The following is a 15,015-nucleotide window of genomic DNA, read 5'->3' as shown; positions in this document are numbered from 1 at the left end:
AATAAAATATAGATAAGCAAACAATATTCGCATGTTCTGTCTGATTGGCACCAATTTGTTTTTGGCAACGTCCAAACGACGTCGCCAAATGGCGGATTTCTTTGTTTTTATCTAGTGTATATTTCCCACGAACGCAGTATAGTTAGATATTACGAATAATATCCAAGATTTCAGATAATGAGAACTATTTATATTGTTTTAATAATATCGAATCGTTTTCTTTTTCACAAAATATATTTGTTTTGGTTTAAGATAATTGTTTTAACTTTTGAGAAGAAATGTTTGAAATAGTTCAAAGCCTTTACCAATAGAGAGAGAGAGAGAGAGAGAGAGAGAGAGAGGAAGAAGAAATTCATCGCGGAAAAAAAATCCAAGATTGTTGGGACAGCAAGGACTTGTTTATCTTTAGATAATCAATGTAAATCGTATGTTTTCTTTTATTTCCCTGCAGCACTTAGTTTAAACTTCATTTTCGTACTGTAAATGTATGCGTGCTTCAAAAGTATTTTTGACCTCTATCCATGGCCTACTAAGTATTAAACTGATTATGTGATTACGCTAGCAAATAATTCACTTTTATGAAATAATTAGGATTATTTTTTACCCTAAAAAACTTAATTTACTTGAAAAAATATTTAGTAGATTTCTTGTTTTTAATTTTTAAAATATTTGTAATCCCCCTTACTTCTAGCCGGATAAATTTATAATATTATTGTTGTTTCTTGAATCCTTTTGTTCAGCTTGGTTAATTGAAACGTTATTTTATAATATTGATCGGTAAATTAGGCGATAAAAATAAATGAGCTTGATAATTCTCATTTTTTACGTGCCATATTATTAAGCGTCACATAGTAATAACCCTACAACTATGTTTTTTTTAAATCTCTTGTTTCCAGCGGCATTCTTTTATAAATGACATCCTTACTAAACATGCTTTTGTTTAAAATTTGTTAATCACCCCGCATGAAACCTGGCTCTTTAAAGTCGTAATGTTACCCTAAACAAAGATTTATTTTTTTTGTCATTTCCGGTATTGTTTGAGTAATTTAAGTAATTACAATAAGGACAAAAATGATTTAATCACAAAGTCGAATACAAAAGAAAATAATGTTCTTAATCAACTGAAATATATTCATTAAACGGACATTACTTCATAATTGAGATAATTGTTTCTAATGAAAGATTTCATTGATTAGGCATTATAAAAATCAGCTTCTGCATGAAAAGGGGTGCGTCATTTTCGTATATTTCCGAGATAAATCTCGTGCAATTTCAAAAAAGATAAAGGTTAACCCAATGCTTAGTTAATTCATCTTCCGATTTTCCCCATCAGATGAAAACTTAGAAAGCTGATAAAAAGAGAACAAAAAATCTCGTGGGAGGAAATAGTCCCTTCGCACATTATCTGAAAACATTTTTCATCGATTTATTGACTCAATGAAACAAGAAATTAAAAAATGAAGCCTGAAAAATGAAGAAAAATTCGAGGGCATTAAAAAATGGCGAAGAGAATGCTGAGGCGTGGATGGAAGGTGATATTGGTATCGCTACACAATAGGGAAATAACATTATCGGATGTTGTAACGATCGCTAAAACAATGATACGTTAACTGGAAAATGAGAGTGAGAATTTACTGACGCAGGGTAAAAAAAGATTAACTGAAATTTATTTGTCCTTACTGCATTAGTGGTGCAAGTTTGGTTCTTCTTTTTCTTTTTTTTTTGGACAAATATAAATGGTTGTATTGTACTATTATCGTCTTTAATAACATGCAAAACTGAACTCTCTTCATTTGTCGGCACGTTCTATTACATGTTGAGTTCGCACTCTTTTACGAAAGTATACAAAATTTCAAAAATGAATTTATTTTCCCATTCAAAGAATGATTGACAAAGTTTAACTCTGAAACTGAAAGACGCCTAAGCTCACTAAAGGTCCAAAATAATACATCCTTTTAAAGATACTGTTAAATCGCGTATGATGAATTTCGTTTAAACCTGTAAATATATTGGAAAAAAAAATGTGAGCTTTTTAAAAAAGGGCGAAGAAAATGCTGACGAGTGAATTGAAGGTGGTAGAGGAAGGTCGCCGTGTCAATGAACCACACCACAGTTCTAGATTTTTTTAGAAAATAAATGCAATTCAAATTTTACGTTAACTATAGGAACAATTTCTCTTTTGATAATAATATTCATTTTCATTAAAACTATACACATTAAAGAATGAAAATAAAAAATAAGTATTTTGGCATGTTGTACATTCATGGCAAACGGTGGACCATCAAGTTTCCATCGATGAACCACATTCTCAAATTAGAAAAAACAGGCGATGAATAAAGTCTCTAAATAAAAATAAGTTACAAAAAAAGAGGTTTATTTTCGAAAATGTTTTATTTTTGGATAAGAGGAACATTAAAAAAAAAAAAAAAAAAAAAAAAAAAAACAGCACTCACACAACACATACAGTGGCTCCCAAAAGTCTTCGTACACCTACGACTTTCAACGAAATAGGCCCCAATCCATTGGTTAGAATTAATATTTCGGAATAGGTATTTAATTTAAGATCTATGATCAATTTCTAACAAAATTACATGAAAAGTTTTTTAAAAATATTAAAACTTAATTTTTTAAAAATCAAAAGCCAAAAAGTGCCGGAAATTTTATCTCACAAAAGTCTTCGTACGCTTTATAAAATGTCTATATATTATTCAATAATCTAACTTTTGATTAAGTTATTAATTAGTAGAATATCATACAGTATTCATAACACCTTTTAAACGTCTGGGAATAGATTTCATTCTTTTTATATCTTTTTTTTTTTTTTTTTTTTTTTGCGTAATTTCTGAGTAAGTGTTCAACCACACTTCAAGTCTTACTGTTTCTAGGTCTATTTTCGTTTTAAAGCCCTATTTTCGTAATCTAGCCTCCAGATATTTCTAAATACGTTACATTAAGTTAAAATCTGGAGATAGAGGGGGTATTTTCTAAACTTTAGGACGATTTTCGAGACATTAGACGCAAACGTTGAAATCCGTGTGCTTCTTATCGTTATCTTGATAAAAAACAAAGTTGTTTCCAATAACCAAATTTTTGGCTAAGAGTTCAAAATTGGTTTTTTAAATATTTAAAGAAACAATATGATTCATTATTTCATCAAAAAATTACAAACTACCAAGTCCTGATGCTGATGTGCATCCTCACACTACACAGCAAATAATCGGTACACATTTGAAACTCTTTAAGTGTTCCAGTTGCCTGAATATGTGCTAAAATGTATTTCGAATGTGTTGTGTACAAAGAAATGAAGCTGAAATGTTTTACTAATCCGTTCCGTTATAAAGAAAACGTTCCAAAAGTGCACCGAATGTGTTTTGCTGAGAATCTCTATTCAACCGAAGTTTGGGAATACACTTGAGAACACATCGCGCGCAGATTTAAGAGTGCTTGTGAAATCACTGCTTTCTTAGCTACGCTATGTTTGTAAACAATCTGGATCGGCCGCAATCATTTTCGTGATGTTTTTGAATGCTCAAAAGGTACGCCACTTTCCTTTTTTATGTTCATTGCAGATAATTTTTGTATTTGTACATTTACTGAGTTTCATACTTTTTTTTTAAATAAACTACTTTTGTTTGAAATAATTTACCATACCGCTTAAGTTTTTAAATAAAACGAAATCCTGTGTTTCAAAACTGTGTAGTTACGTTAAGACTAACGTGTTACGATTCTAATTTTGAAACATGACGATTGATTTAGGGCTCCTGTCCTTATCTTTCGATTTAGAATTTTTTAAGAGCATCGGAATTAGAGGTTTAAAAAAGGACTCCTAAACTACGGGTGTTGACCCAAAAACATTTCTAATGAAGGTCGAATGGCATTTCTTACACCGTTCAATTTCAATCTTAAAAAAAAAGCATCTCTTTCATCTATATGCTTTTTATAAGTTCTGTCATCTACTTTTTGTTATTACAAATAGTTCAGGTAATTTTATTTTTCTGGTTAGCAATTTTTTGATAGGTTAGTATTTTTGCTTAAAAACATCCCATAAGATCGATCATCTTGTGCACAACTTTTTGGTTTAACAAACCGAAAAAGAATGAATCGCTGGAGGTTCTGCGGCTTAGATTAGGTTAAACTTGAATATGATCAAAATCTACCACAATAGTATGAATAAGATTCGAACCTAGGTCCAGAGATCAAGATTCTTCTAAGTAATGATGTTTGACAAAATATATTGTCTAATGTTTCATATCAATCAATTTTATCTTGAATTTTGAGGTTAAAATATTGCGTACCATTTAGCATCTTATTTACGGATAATTAATTTTAGTATCTGTTGCAGTAAAAAAAATCATGAAATTTGAGTTTCATGATGGATGTTTTGCAGAAATGCCAAGCAAAGTATTATTCGAATGAATAATCTGAGTTCAAAACATTAGCTAAAAACCCTATTAAGTATCTTAGTCAAATTTTTGAAATCATTAAAGCAATTAGAGCAAACAGGAAACCTGATATAAATGTGCGTTTTGAGTACGTACAATACATGTATCGGGTCTCGTGTTCTTAAAAATGGGGTCATGACACAAAAATAGTTAACACCGCTAGTTCAGAAAAAAATCCTTTTTCTTTAATCCAACTTTTTAATTTGCCGTGTGATAAAAAACATATGAATAAAAAAATTCACCCTTTATTTCTTTGAAAAAAACCTTTAGTCTTTTGTAAAACAGGTACAACCTGATAACGTTAACACAAAAACATTTTTTTTTTTTAACCATGAAAAGTTTCATGAAAGACTTAGTAAAAATTGTTGGATAACTAAACGTGATGTCTGTTGCTATGTAAAAACTATTTCAATTGTAATTTAGTTGTTATATGTTCGATCACATTGAGAGATAGATTCAGGGTGACCACAGACTGAGGAAACAGGAAATATCAGAAATTTTTCTGAGAAAAATGCCGAATTCAATATTAGTAACGCAAGTTTAAGCCATTTTTACAGTTCTGGAAAGGGCGTAGGGAGATCTCCCTCGGAGATTTATCCAGTATAAAATATGTTTAAGCTGTCTTTGATTATGTAAAGATGGGGAAAAGTATGGAGAAGGGGGAAGGATACCTCTAGGAAAATATGTAAGAATGCAGTTTTAAAACTGTGCATTTAGGGCATTTTTAAGGAACTTTGGGTTTTATTTTCCGGGGTTCATTTCAGCTGAAAATATTTTGAAACTAAAGTGTTAAAAACATTTTTGTAAGGTAACTTGAGGAATAAGGGTATTATTAACCACAATAGTTCGAAAACTTTTTTTTTTTTTTGAAGTATAGTTCAAAGCTATCTTTGTTGATGTTAGAGGAAGGAAACTCTGGTTGGAGGGGGGGGGGGGTTTGGTATCCGGAAAATTACAAGAAGGGTATAATGAATAACAAAAAGATAATGAATCAATGAACGAATACTTAAATAAATAAAATACTTAATGCATGAAAAAAATAAATAAATTACAGTATAAAATAGTGAATGAATAAGAAAATGGGTGAAGGCATGAATAAATAAGTGAATTAATGAAGGAAGGAATGTAAATAAATTAATAAATGAATCCGTACGTGATTCTGTAAGTAATACTGCGCGGCAAAAAAAAAAAAAAAAAAAACCTTCAAAATGCTTCTGACATTTCGTCGGCTGATTCTTATGTAGAATGACCCCCTGAATCGGAATATGATCTCCATTTTTCCTATACGTACAAATTTTTTTTTAAAGGACCCCCCCAAGTTTTTTTTTTTTTTTTTTTTCAATTTTCTTTAGTTTTAGAGCAATTATTATTTTTTTTGGAGGTGAAAGGAGCTTTATATTAACTGCTAACATTGTTTTGATGGGCAAGAGAGGTTCAAAGTTCAAGATCATGGAAACCGATCGCAAAAAGGGGGACTTGGGGGGGGGGGGAGTATAACCTCTCAAAATAAAAGAAAAATCACGAAAAACGATCTTTTTATTCTGATTTTTCGAAGCAGAATGAGAGCATAAGATTAAGCTTCTATGACTCCTATGTCCAAAAAAATGTTCGCGACGTAAAAAAAAAATATCATGTGAATGTCGCACGTTGCATACGAGTTGAATCTCAGGTCTTCATTCAAAAAGGCATTCCTCTGGCTGATTTCTATGTAAAATGACCCCTATGACCCCTTGTTTCCAAATACGACCATCTTTCTCCTATCACACCCCCTTTTTAGAACCTACCCCCCTCTTCTCCCCCGCCATTTTTTTATTTGAAGGGAGAAAAGAGCATTACAATAACCACAAACATAATTCTGAATGATTAGATATGTGCAAAGCTCAAAATGTTATGCATATGTAGCAAAAAGGAAAACAGGGGGGGGGGCACCCCTCCAAACACACTGTGCAGAAAAAATTCCTCTCGAATGCTTCTGAGGCTAATCCGCCTGATTCTAATGCAAATTTACCCCCTGAATCCAAAAATGATCGTTATCCTCCTACATGTACCGATTTTTGTATAACTCCCCCCCTTTTATTCGGGGGGGGACAAGTTTTTTTTTTTTTTTTTTTTTTTCTATATATGCACAAGATTTTAGAAACTTTGCACATCTCTAGTCATTCAAAATAATGTTTACAGTTATTGTAATGCTCATTTTCCCCTCAAAATTTAAAACAATAAATGGTTCTGAATCAGGGGAGGGGGGAAGTTCTAAAAAGGGGGCGTGATGGGGCGAAAGATGGAACCCCTTGGAAACAAAGAGTCATTTTATATAAGAATCAGCCAGAAGAATATCGATTTGAATGAAGACCTGCGATTCAACTCGTATGCAACGTGCGACATTCATAACATTTTTTTACATCGTGAAAATTTTTTAGGACATAGGAGTCATAGAAGAGAGACTTATACTCTCATTCTACACCAAAATGTTTTTACAAACATCTTTTTTAAAAAAGCAGAATAAAAAGATCGTTTTTCGTGATTTTTCCTAATATTTGGGGGGGGGGGGGTATACACCCCAAGTCCCACCTTTTTTGCGATGGGGTGTCCATGATCTTGAACTTTGAACCTATCTTGCCCTCCAAAACTATGTTAGCAGTTAATATAAAGCTCCTTTCACCTCCAAAAAAAAAAAAAAATACTGTAAAACTGAGGAAAATTGAAAAAACTTGGGGGGCATTTAAAACAAATTGGTACGTATAGGGAGAAAACGGAGGTCATATTCGGATTCAGGGGGTCATTTAACATAAGAATCAGCCGACGAAATGTCAGAAACGTTTTAAAGGTTTTTTTTTTTTTTGCCGAACAGTGTAATTGAGTAAGTAAACGAAATAAACTATTTCACTTTGTCCCATTCACCTTGCCAATGTTAGAAATACAAGTAAGCTTAATATTAGCTGAAAAAAGTAAAAAATACCGCATTAAATATTAGAAGGTCTCAATTAATATTTAAAAGAATGTTAGTAACAATAGTTTTATCATTTTATTCTTACAAAAATAATTTTTGACTTACATCAAAATATTACAATATGAATGTCCTTTTTTGAAAATTGCTATTATTATCATTAATTTTAAGCTCCAGATGTATTTTTTTCCTAACTGGAATAGAGTACATGTAATATTATAACTATATTGTAGCACAAGATTGTTGGCAGTAAAAGTAATTATTTCACCATTTCACTTTGCCCCACATTCCCCTACAGCCTACAAATAAATGTATAACGTATTGCTCGTTGTGTTCTCGTAACTAAGCGTATGTTTGTAAAAAAAAAAAGGCTTTTTCTTATTTTTTTAGGTAATGGTTTACCCGGTTCTAGAAGAATGATAGTTTCAAGCAGTGTTATGTACATTTTTTAATGTGCATGTATAAAGTTAAATAAATTCATTTTAAACATATTGTGTTTAATAACTAGATAAGTTTGATAAACTCAGTTCAGTGTTATGTGCGTAAGTTTGAAACATAAATCCCATGCGTATTTGAAATTTAGCTGCATTAGTTAATGAACTTGATATTAACTGTCTGATTAAGTTAGACCTGAATGTATGGCATTTAGTTGCCATCTGGAGATTAAATGCCATACGATAGAAGCTAAAAAGAGTACTCAATCAGTCACGTCTTAAGAACCGAAACGGCCACACAGTTTTTGCACCAATGAGTTTTCATACACAAATCATTTCTATTTTGAAGCAATTAGTTTGCAATGTAATAACAAGCTCAACCTTAGTATTACATGTTGCATTTCAATCAATAATAAAAGCCATTATTAATTTCAGGATCCAAACCGCACCCCTAAAAAACAAGCACAAAACTGGAAGCTTATACAAAAGGTTTGTACTCCTCTTTGGCGGGAGGGGGGGGAGGGGATAGAAAAAAGGCAAATGAATGGAATTTCAGTTAGATCTCATACGGTAATACCTTTTCCACAGCTCATGTTTTAATGTAGTACATTTTTTCCTCATTCAAGAAATAAATAAATGTTTTGAATAAAGTGGCTACTAATGGTAAGAAAAGGGCTACTAAACTGAAAGTGTATGCCAGCCACTGACGACTAAGTAATTTTTTATTTATTTTGTTTTTTGCGAACACTTTTCTTCCTTATGCAAGGAACTAAAACTAAAAATAACTAATTGATAATTGTCAGTGCCGGATATACCATTTTTTCGAGCTAGGGCAAATCTTGAAACTGATGCTCCTACTCATTCTCCTTCAAGTTTTATATTGAGTTTCAACGAACCCCCCCCCCCCCACGGAAATAGAACAAATTTGTTGCCCCCCAAAAATTCTCACGGGGGCAAGGGTGCCAATTCCCCCCTTCGCCCCCAGATCCAACACTCATCGTTTTAGTTAATATTCAAGGAAATAATTAGTCATTAAAGAATTCCACTGCACTTACATTTTTAAAAGAACACAACTAATGTTTAAGGTCATTGATCAGATACCAAGCAATAGATCACTGATTAGCAAAGTAGCACAAATTCAAACAATGAAGGCAAATTTATTTTGATCTTGAGAAATTAAAATTTTTGAAAATGAAATTTATGAAGCAACAAACTGAAGTTATGTGAGCCTTTGTTTGTACACTTTTGATTACTTTTTACAGTATGGATTAGCTTTGAAAACTAAAATATGGAAATTAATATTTTAAATATATGCAGTTTCTGTACTAAGTAATATTGTGCACTACATTTTCCTGCTACCCTTTTATTGGTAAACATTGTTCGTGTGCAATTCTTCTGTAAGCTATTCAATTATCTTGGAAATATCATTGTATTTTAAATTTTCATAGTAGCTATTCTGACTAATAATTAGATTCATCCAAAGCCTAAACCATCATCAACCTGCAGTCTCAAAATGAACACGAATTTTGTGCATATTTATAATTTCTAAAAGCTACTTTTATATTTGTGCGGTAGGTATCCTCGGATAATATTAGTGCGAAGAAATTGTTCTAAAACGCATTCTAGAAACTGTGCCTGTATATGTGTCACAAAATGTTCAGTGAAGTGTTCAAAAACGTGTCTTTAACGCGATCCTATAAGTGCTTAAAAAGTGCGCTAAAAAGAATGCTGAACTAAATATATGTCCCGAACTGTGTTTCTAGAAGTGTTTGGAAACTGACCCCAAAAAGTGTTCTAAAAAAAGGGACAAGTGTACGTGTTCAAAAAATGTTTTTAAAAGTGATCTTACAACGGTTCTAATAAATGTTCCGAAATAGGTGTTCTAAAAAAGGAGACAAGTGTCCGTGTGAAAAAAGTGTTCAAAAAGTGTTTGATTTTTTGCAGTGTAGAACACCTCCACCGTCCTGATTAACTGATCCAAATAAGTTCTTAAGATTAAGTTCCTCATTTTTTCTTCTACTTACAGTTATACAACAATTTAACCAAAAATGTTGAATTAATTTTTATCTGTAAGTGAGACGTGATTCTAAAACGTTTTTAGCTTATTTATCATTGATTTTGCGACAAAAATCGTAAGCTTTCTGTTTTTTGGCATGACCAAGAAAATTTCTGCGGGAAGAGGTCCCCTTTAATCCGGCTAATCAGAGAACTTGGCGAACAATTTTAGGTAAAAATTAAATGTAAAAAGTTTCTTTTAACGATGCAGAAACTCTTACAGCACTCAAATGTTAAATGTGTATTTTTCATAATTTTTTTAACTTGAAATCTCCGATCACGTTTTGTCAACTTTGCCGGTTGACCTTCTTACCTTCTTTTCCGTCCGATTCCTTTCTTTAAAGGATTTTATCAAGCACTTTACTATACTAAGAAATAAATTAACTAATTTAGAAACATTTCAAACCAATTTACCACTACCGTGGGAAAGCAATTCAAATTTGGAATGGTGTTTGCGGTTTTTTACGAATACCATCCATTTTACAGTAATAAGCACTGGACGATGCTTGTCCGTTCAATTTAGGTAACGTTTAAACTGATACAGAGAACATCTTATTTAAAATAATTCTTATTTTATTTACATTATGTACAAATGCCGCTTCTTGGCTAGCAAACAACTGAAGATAATATAATGGAATCATTGAGTGAATATAATGCTTTAAATTAAGGTTGTTCATACAAATTCATAGTCCTTGGACGTTATAAAGAGTAAATGAAAGGGTTACTTTCCGGTGGTTCCAGTCCGTGGTATGAAGAATACTGTTGAGGTTGACTTTTCCCGAACTAAAGTAGAAGGGCCGGTTATGCTCCAGCGACCTATGGATTATGCGCAAACCGCGGCTTGTAGGAAATACCTCGAAACAGTCCACTCGAATACTGCCTGGGCTATGAACGAACTGAAGACGACCACACACAGCGCAACTCGCACTTTTATCCAATTCACAGCGTATGACGTTGAATCTCCTAATTTGCATTTCGGGGCGGAGACTCTCCATGCTCCCCCGCGTTGGATGACAATCCAAAATTAAATTCTTCATACGGCAAGGCCACTATTTTCGTAATTGATCGTTTGTAGACAGCCGATGAGGTTTTCACGTCGACGACTCGCACTAAACCATCATCTCCAGGGTAGACTTTAGTTATCCGGGCGAGACACCAATGCAGAGGCGGCCGGTTGTCCTCCCTCAGCAGCACCAGTTGACCCACTTTGACGTTTGAAGTCGCCTTACGCCACTTGCATCTCTCTTGCATCTCTGTTAGAAACTCTTGAGACCATCTGTTCCAGAACCTGTTACGAATACATTGCACTACTTTCCATCTACAAGAAAAAGCAGAATTAGTTTCAGCAGAATATTGTTCAGGAAAAGACAGAAGGGGTGCGCCTATTAAAAAGTGCCCTGGTGTAAGAGGCTGTAAGTCCATCGGGTCAGCAGACAAAGGGGTTAAAGGCCTGCTATTTAAACATGCTTCTATTTGAATCAATAAGGTTGAAAGTTCTTCGAAATTAAGAATAGCAGAATTAGACGCCTTGATTAAATGCTTTTTCACAGTCTTAATGTTAGATTCCCATAATCCCCCAAAGTGAGGAGTAATGGGAGGGATGAAATGCCAGTTTGTGTTTTCTTCTGTGGCATAGTTTTGAACATCTTCTGAAGAACAAATAATAGCTTGAGCATTTAAATAATTTCTTGCGCCCTTGAAATTTGTCGCGTTGTCACTAAAAAATATCAGAAGGCTTTCCTCTTCTTCCAATGAATCTGCGAAGGCAAGCCAAAAAGGCTCCCGTGCTTAAATCCGATACAACTTCTAGATGTATTGCTTTAGTAGTAAAGCACACGAATAATGCGATATAGCTTTTCAAAGTCACTTTTGACCGCTTAAGATTCGGTTTTGTAATTACTGGACCAGCGAAATCTAATCCACATTTTGAGAAGGCTCGAGCAGGAATTACCCTTTCTTTGGGTAAGTTTCCCATTAGCTGCTTGGAATTTAAAGAATTAGCTTTTAAGCATACGATACACTTTCGAATAATATTTCGAACAGCATTCCGACCTGTGATATAATCCAAAAATTTTCTCGAATCAAGAATAGAGTTGTTTGAACACCAGCATGCATAGCTTTTTGATGAAAGTACTCGATTAAAAGTTTTGAAAAATGATGATTTCTTGGAAGCAAAATTTGATGTTTTTGATCTTCACGCAAATTTGAATGTTTCAGTCTGCCCCCAACTCTTAGAATTAAATTTTCATCAAGAAAAGGACTGAGTGGTAAAAGTTTGTGTGTTGAAGGTAGTGACTGGTTGTTTTTCAATTTACGTATTTCTAATTTGAATTCTTCATCTTGTACAATTTTAATCACCCGAGAAATAGCTTCCGATTTTTCTTCAGATGTTAAAAACCCAAACTTGCGCTTTTCTGCAATAGTTTTACAGTTCTTTATGAACCTCAAACACCAAGCCGTAATTCTAATTAGCTTAACATAACTTGAATAATTTTGAATGAATGGACTTGACTCCACTTTCAAACAAACGAGTACGCTCTCCGATTCTTCTTGTTCTTGATCAGATTCTTTAACGGGGTGAAAAAACGCGCTTGAATTAATGCTAAAATTTGGGTCAGAAAGCCAAACTGGACCTTTCCACCAAAGTTTATGTTCTTTTAACTTAGATGGCAGAATCCCTCTGCTGGCGCAATCCCCTGGGTTATCTTCACTTCTTACGTGAAACCAATTTTCAACCGGGGTTAGTTTTTGAATTTCTGATACTCGATTTGCGACAAATACTTTCCATCTACGCGATTCCGATTTTATCCAGTCTAAAACGATTTGCGAGTCTGTATAAAAGTAATCGAAATCTGTTACAATCAAAAGTCTATTCTTAATACTTTTATACAAACGACTCAATAATACTGCAGAACAAAGTTCTAATCTTGGTAAAGTAATTTTCCTTAAAGGAGCAACTCTAGTTTTCGCTACTAGAAAACTGACTTTAATTTCAGCGTTTTCCAAACGGAAGCGTAAATAAATTACTGCCGAGTAAGCTTTTTGAGACGCATCACAAAATGCATGAATTTCAACGGATTTTGAAATTGAACATTTATCTTTCAAACTTCGCGGAATTTTAATTTCTTTCAAATGCATAAGTTCCGATGCGAATTTTTGCCATTTGCTCATAATCTGTTCTGGTAAATTTTCATCCCAGCCTATTTTCTCGGACCACAGTTCTTGAATTAAAAGTTTTGCTAGTAGGGTTGTTGGTGCTAGAAATCCTAGTGGATCATAAATTTTAGCGATATTGGAAAGTAATTGACGTTTATTCTTTACTTCGCTTGGTGGCTTGATTTGTATTCTAAAGTAATCTGTTATAGGATCCCACTCAATACCCAGTACCTTAATAGAGTGTTCTTCCCCCAGTTCTTTAGGATAAGTAGTCGCTTTTAAGTCTTCGGGCAAGAATTCTATTACCTTCGGGTCATTTGATAACCACTTACGCAAAGTGAACCCACCTTTTTTCATTAATTCATTCATTTCAAGGACGATATTTCGAGCCTCTGATGTTGAATCCGCGCCTGTAAGTAGATCATCCATATAGAAATCTGTTTTTACGATTTCTGCAGCTTTAGGGAATAAAGACTGCTCATCTGCAGCAAGTTGCTGAATAGTCTTTACTGCTAAATAAGGTGCACATGCAGTGCCGTATGTGACTGTTAAAAGCCTGTAATCTTTGATTTCACTAGTTGAATCGGTTCGCCAAATAATTCTTTGGAAGTCACAATCTTCCTTAGACACTGTTATCATTCTAAACATTTTTTCAATATCCGCGGTTAGTGCGATTGAATGAGTTCTGAAATTCATTAGAATAAAACTTAAATCTAACTGAAGTTTAGGACCCTTGTGTAGAATATCTTTTAGGGATATGTTTTCTGACGATTTTGCAGAAGCATCGAATACTACTCTAAGTTTAGTAGTTGTGTTTTGCTCTCGAATCACACCATGATGAGGCATGTAAAAAGATTTAGAATTTAGCTTTTCATTTTCGGGTACTAACTCCATGTGATTTAAAGCTATGTATTCTTGCATAAAACCCTTGTAACGTTCAGCAAGAATTTTGTCTTTTTCAAATTTCTTTTCTTGAGATAGAAACCTCGAAACGGCTTTAGTCCTGGACTCGCCCAAGTCAATTTCCCTTTTAAAAGGTAACTTTACTGTATATTTTCCACTAATATCCCGTTTAGTTGTGTTTTCGTAGAATTGTTCGCATGTAATTTCCTCGCTGTTTAAATTGTCCTTGTCTTCGTTTGGAATTGAATCCAACTCCCAGAACTTTTGGAGGGTTAAATCCAATTCTTGATTTACATCATGATGAAATGTGTAACTTTTAGATTTTGGAGAATATGATGAAACCTTTCCCATCAGCAACCAACCCAATTTAGAATCTAATGCACCCGGAGCATTATGTTTGTTTTTTATTTGTTCACCTTCTATCAGGTCTAGAAAAACATCAGCACCGATTATTATGTCCACTGGTCTGGAAATGTGGAACTGCGGATCTGCTAGTTTTAAACTTTTAAGATGAGGCCAATTTACATTGGTCATATTGCAGTTGGGTAAATCAATAGTTAGGTTTTTAACAACCAATGCATCCATAAAGAATTTATTTGAATTGAAATAGGGTGTGAATTCTAATTTTACCATTTTACTCGATTGACTTGTGATTGAATTTCCTATTCCCTTTATGGTGCAATTACAAGTAGCTGAATTAAGACCCAACTGCTGAAAACAATCTTCCGATATTAGAGAATTTTGAGACCCACTGTCGATAAGAGCTCTACAGTCCTGATAACCACCCATAACATCTTTTACTTTAATCATGGCTGTGGTTAATAGTGTTTTCTCAGAGTTATTGGTACCCGAAAGATATACCGCATTAGAATCATGTTGCACAGTTTGTGATAAATCAGAATTTGAATTTTCCTTCTTCGAGTTTAATTCCGTTTCATGAGTACTAGATTTATTCGACTGACAATGCAGTAAAGTGCGATGCTTTCTTGAACATACCCTGCAATGCATTGTTACTTTACAATTGTAAACATCATGATTTTCTCTTAAACCGTTTACCCACCAATGTTCCAAAAATGGAACA

At 33.5% G+C, this 15,015-nt stretch overlaps 1 protein-coding gene across 1 annotated transcript; it reads right to left on the bottom strand.

The window, feature by feature from the left end:
* Window positions 1-10,838: 10,838 nt before the first annotated feature.
* LOC129232555 (uncharacterized) lies at window positions 10,839-14,744 on the bottom strand. Its single transcript, XM_054866689.1, has 3 exons — window positions 13,197-14,744; window positions 11,750-11,853; window positions 10,839-11,193 (listed from the first exon to the last, which is right to left on the bottom strand). The coding sequence occupies exons 1-3, from the start codon at window positions 14,742-14,744 to the stop codon at window positions 10,839-10,841; spliced, it is 2,007 nt and encodes a 668-aa protein (XP_054722664.1).
* Between the last annotated feature and the right edge of the window lie 271 nt (window positions 14,745-15,015).

Source organism: Uloborus diversus, unplaced genomic scaffold (genome assembly GCF_026930045.1).
Source record: "Uloborus diversus isolate 005 unplaced genomic scaffold, Udiv.v.3.1 scaffold_1266, whole genome shotgun sequence".
In the NCBI taxonomy this organism is placed as follows: Eukaryota; Metazoa; Arthropoda; class Arachnida; order Araneae; family Uloboridae; genus Uloborus; species Uloborus diversus.
This window is presented reverse-complemented; position numbering and strand designations above follow the sequence as displayed.

Bases quoted from the DNA above. Each gene is read 5' to 3' on its own strand.
- LOC129232555 (XM_054866689.1), bottom strand. From the start codon at position 14,744: ATGATTAAAGTAAAAGATGTTATGGGTGGTTATCAGGACTGTAGAGCT. The intron at 11,854-13,196 runs GTAAAGAATAAA...AATTCCAAGCAG, and splicing joins AAATCAAGCCACCAAGCGAA to CTAATGGGAAACTTACCCAA. The intron at 11,194-11,749 runs GTCAAAAGTGAC...TTTTTCTTGTAG, and splicing joins ACAAAACCGAATCTTAAGCG to ATGGAAAGTAGTGCAATGTA.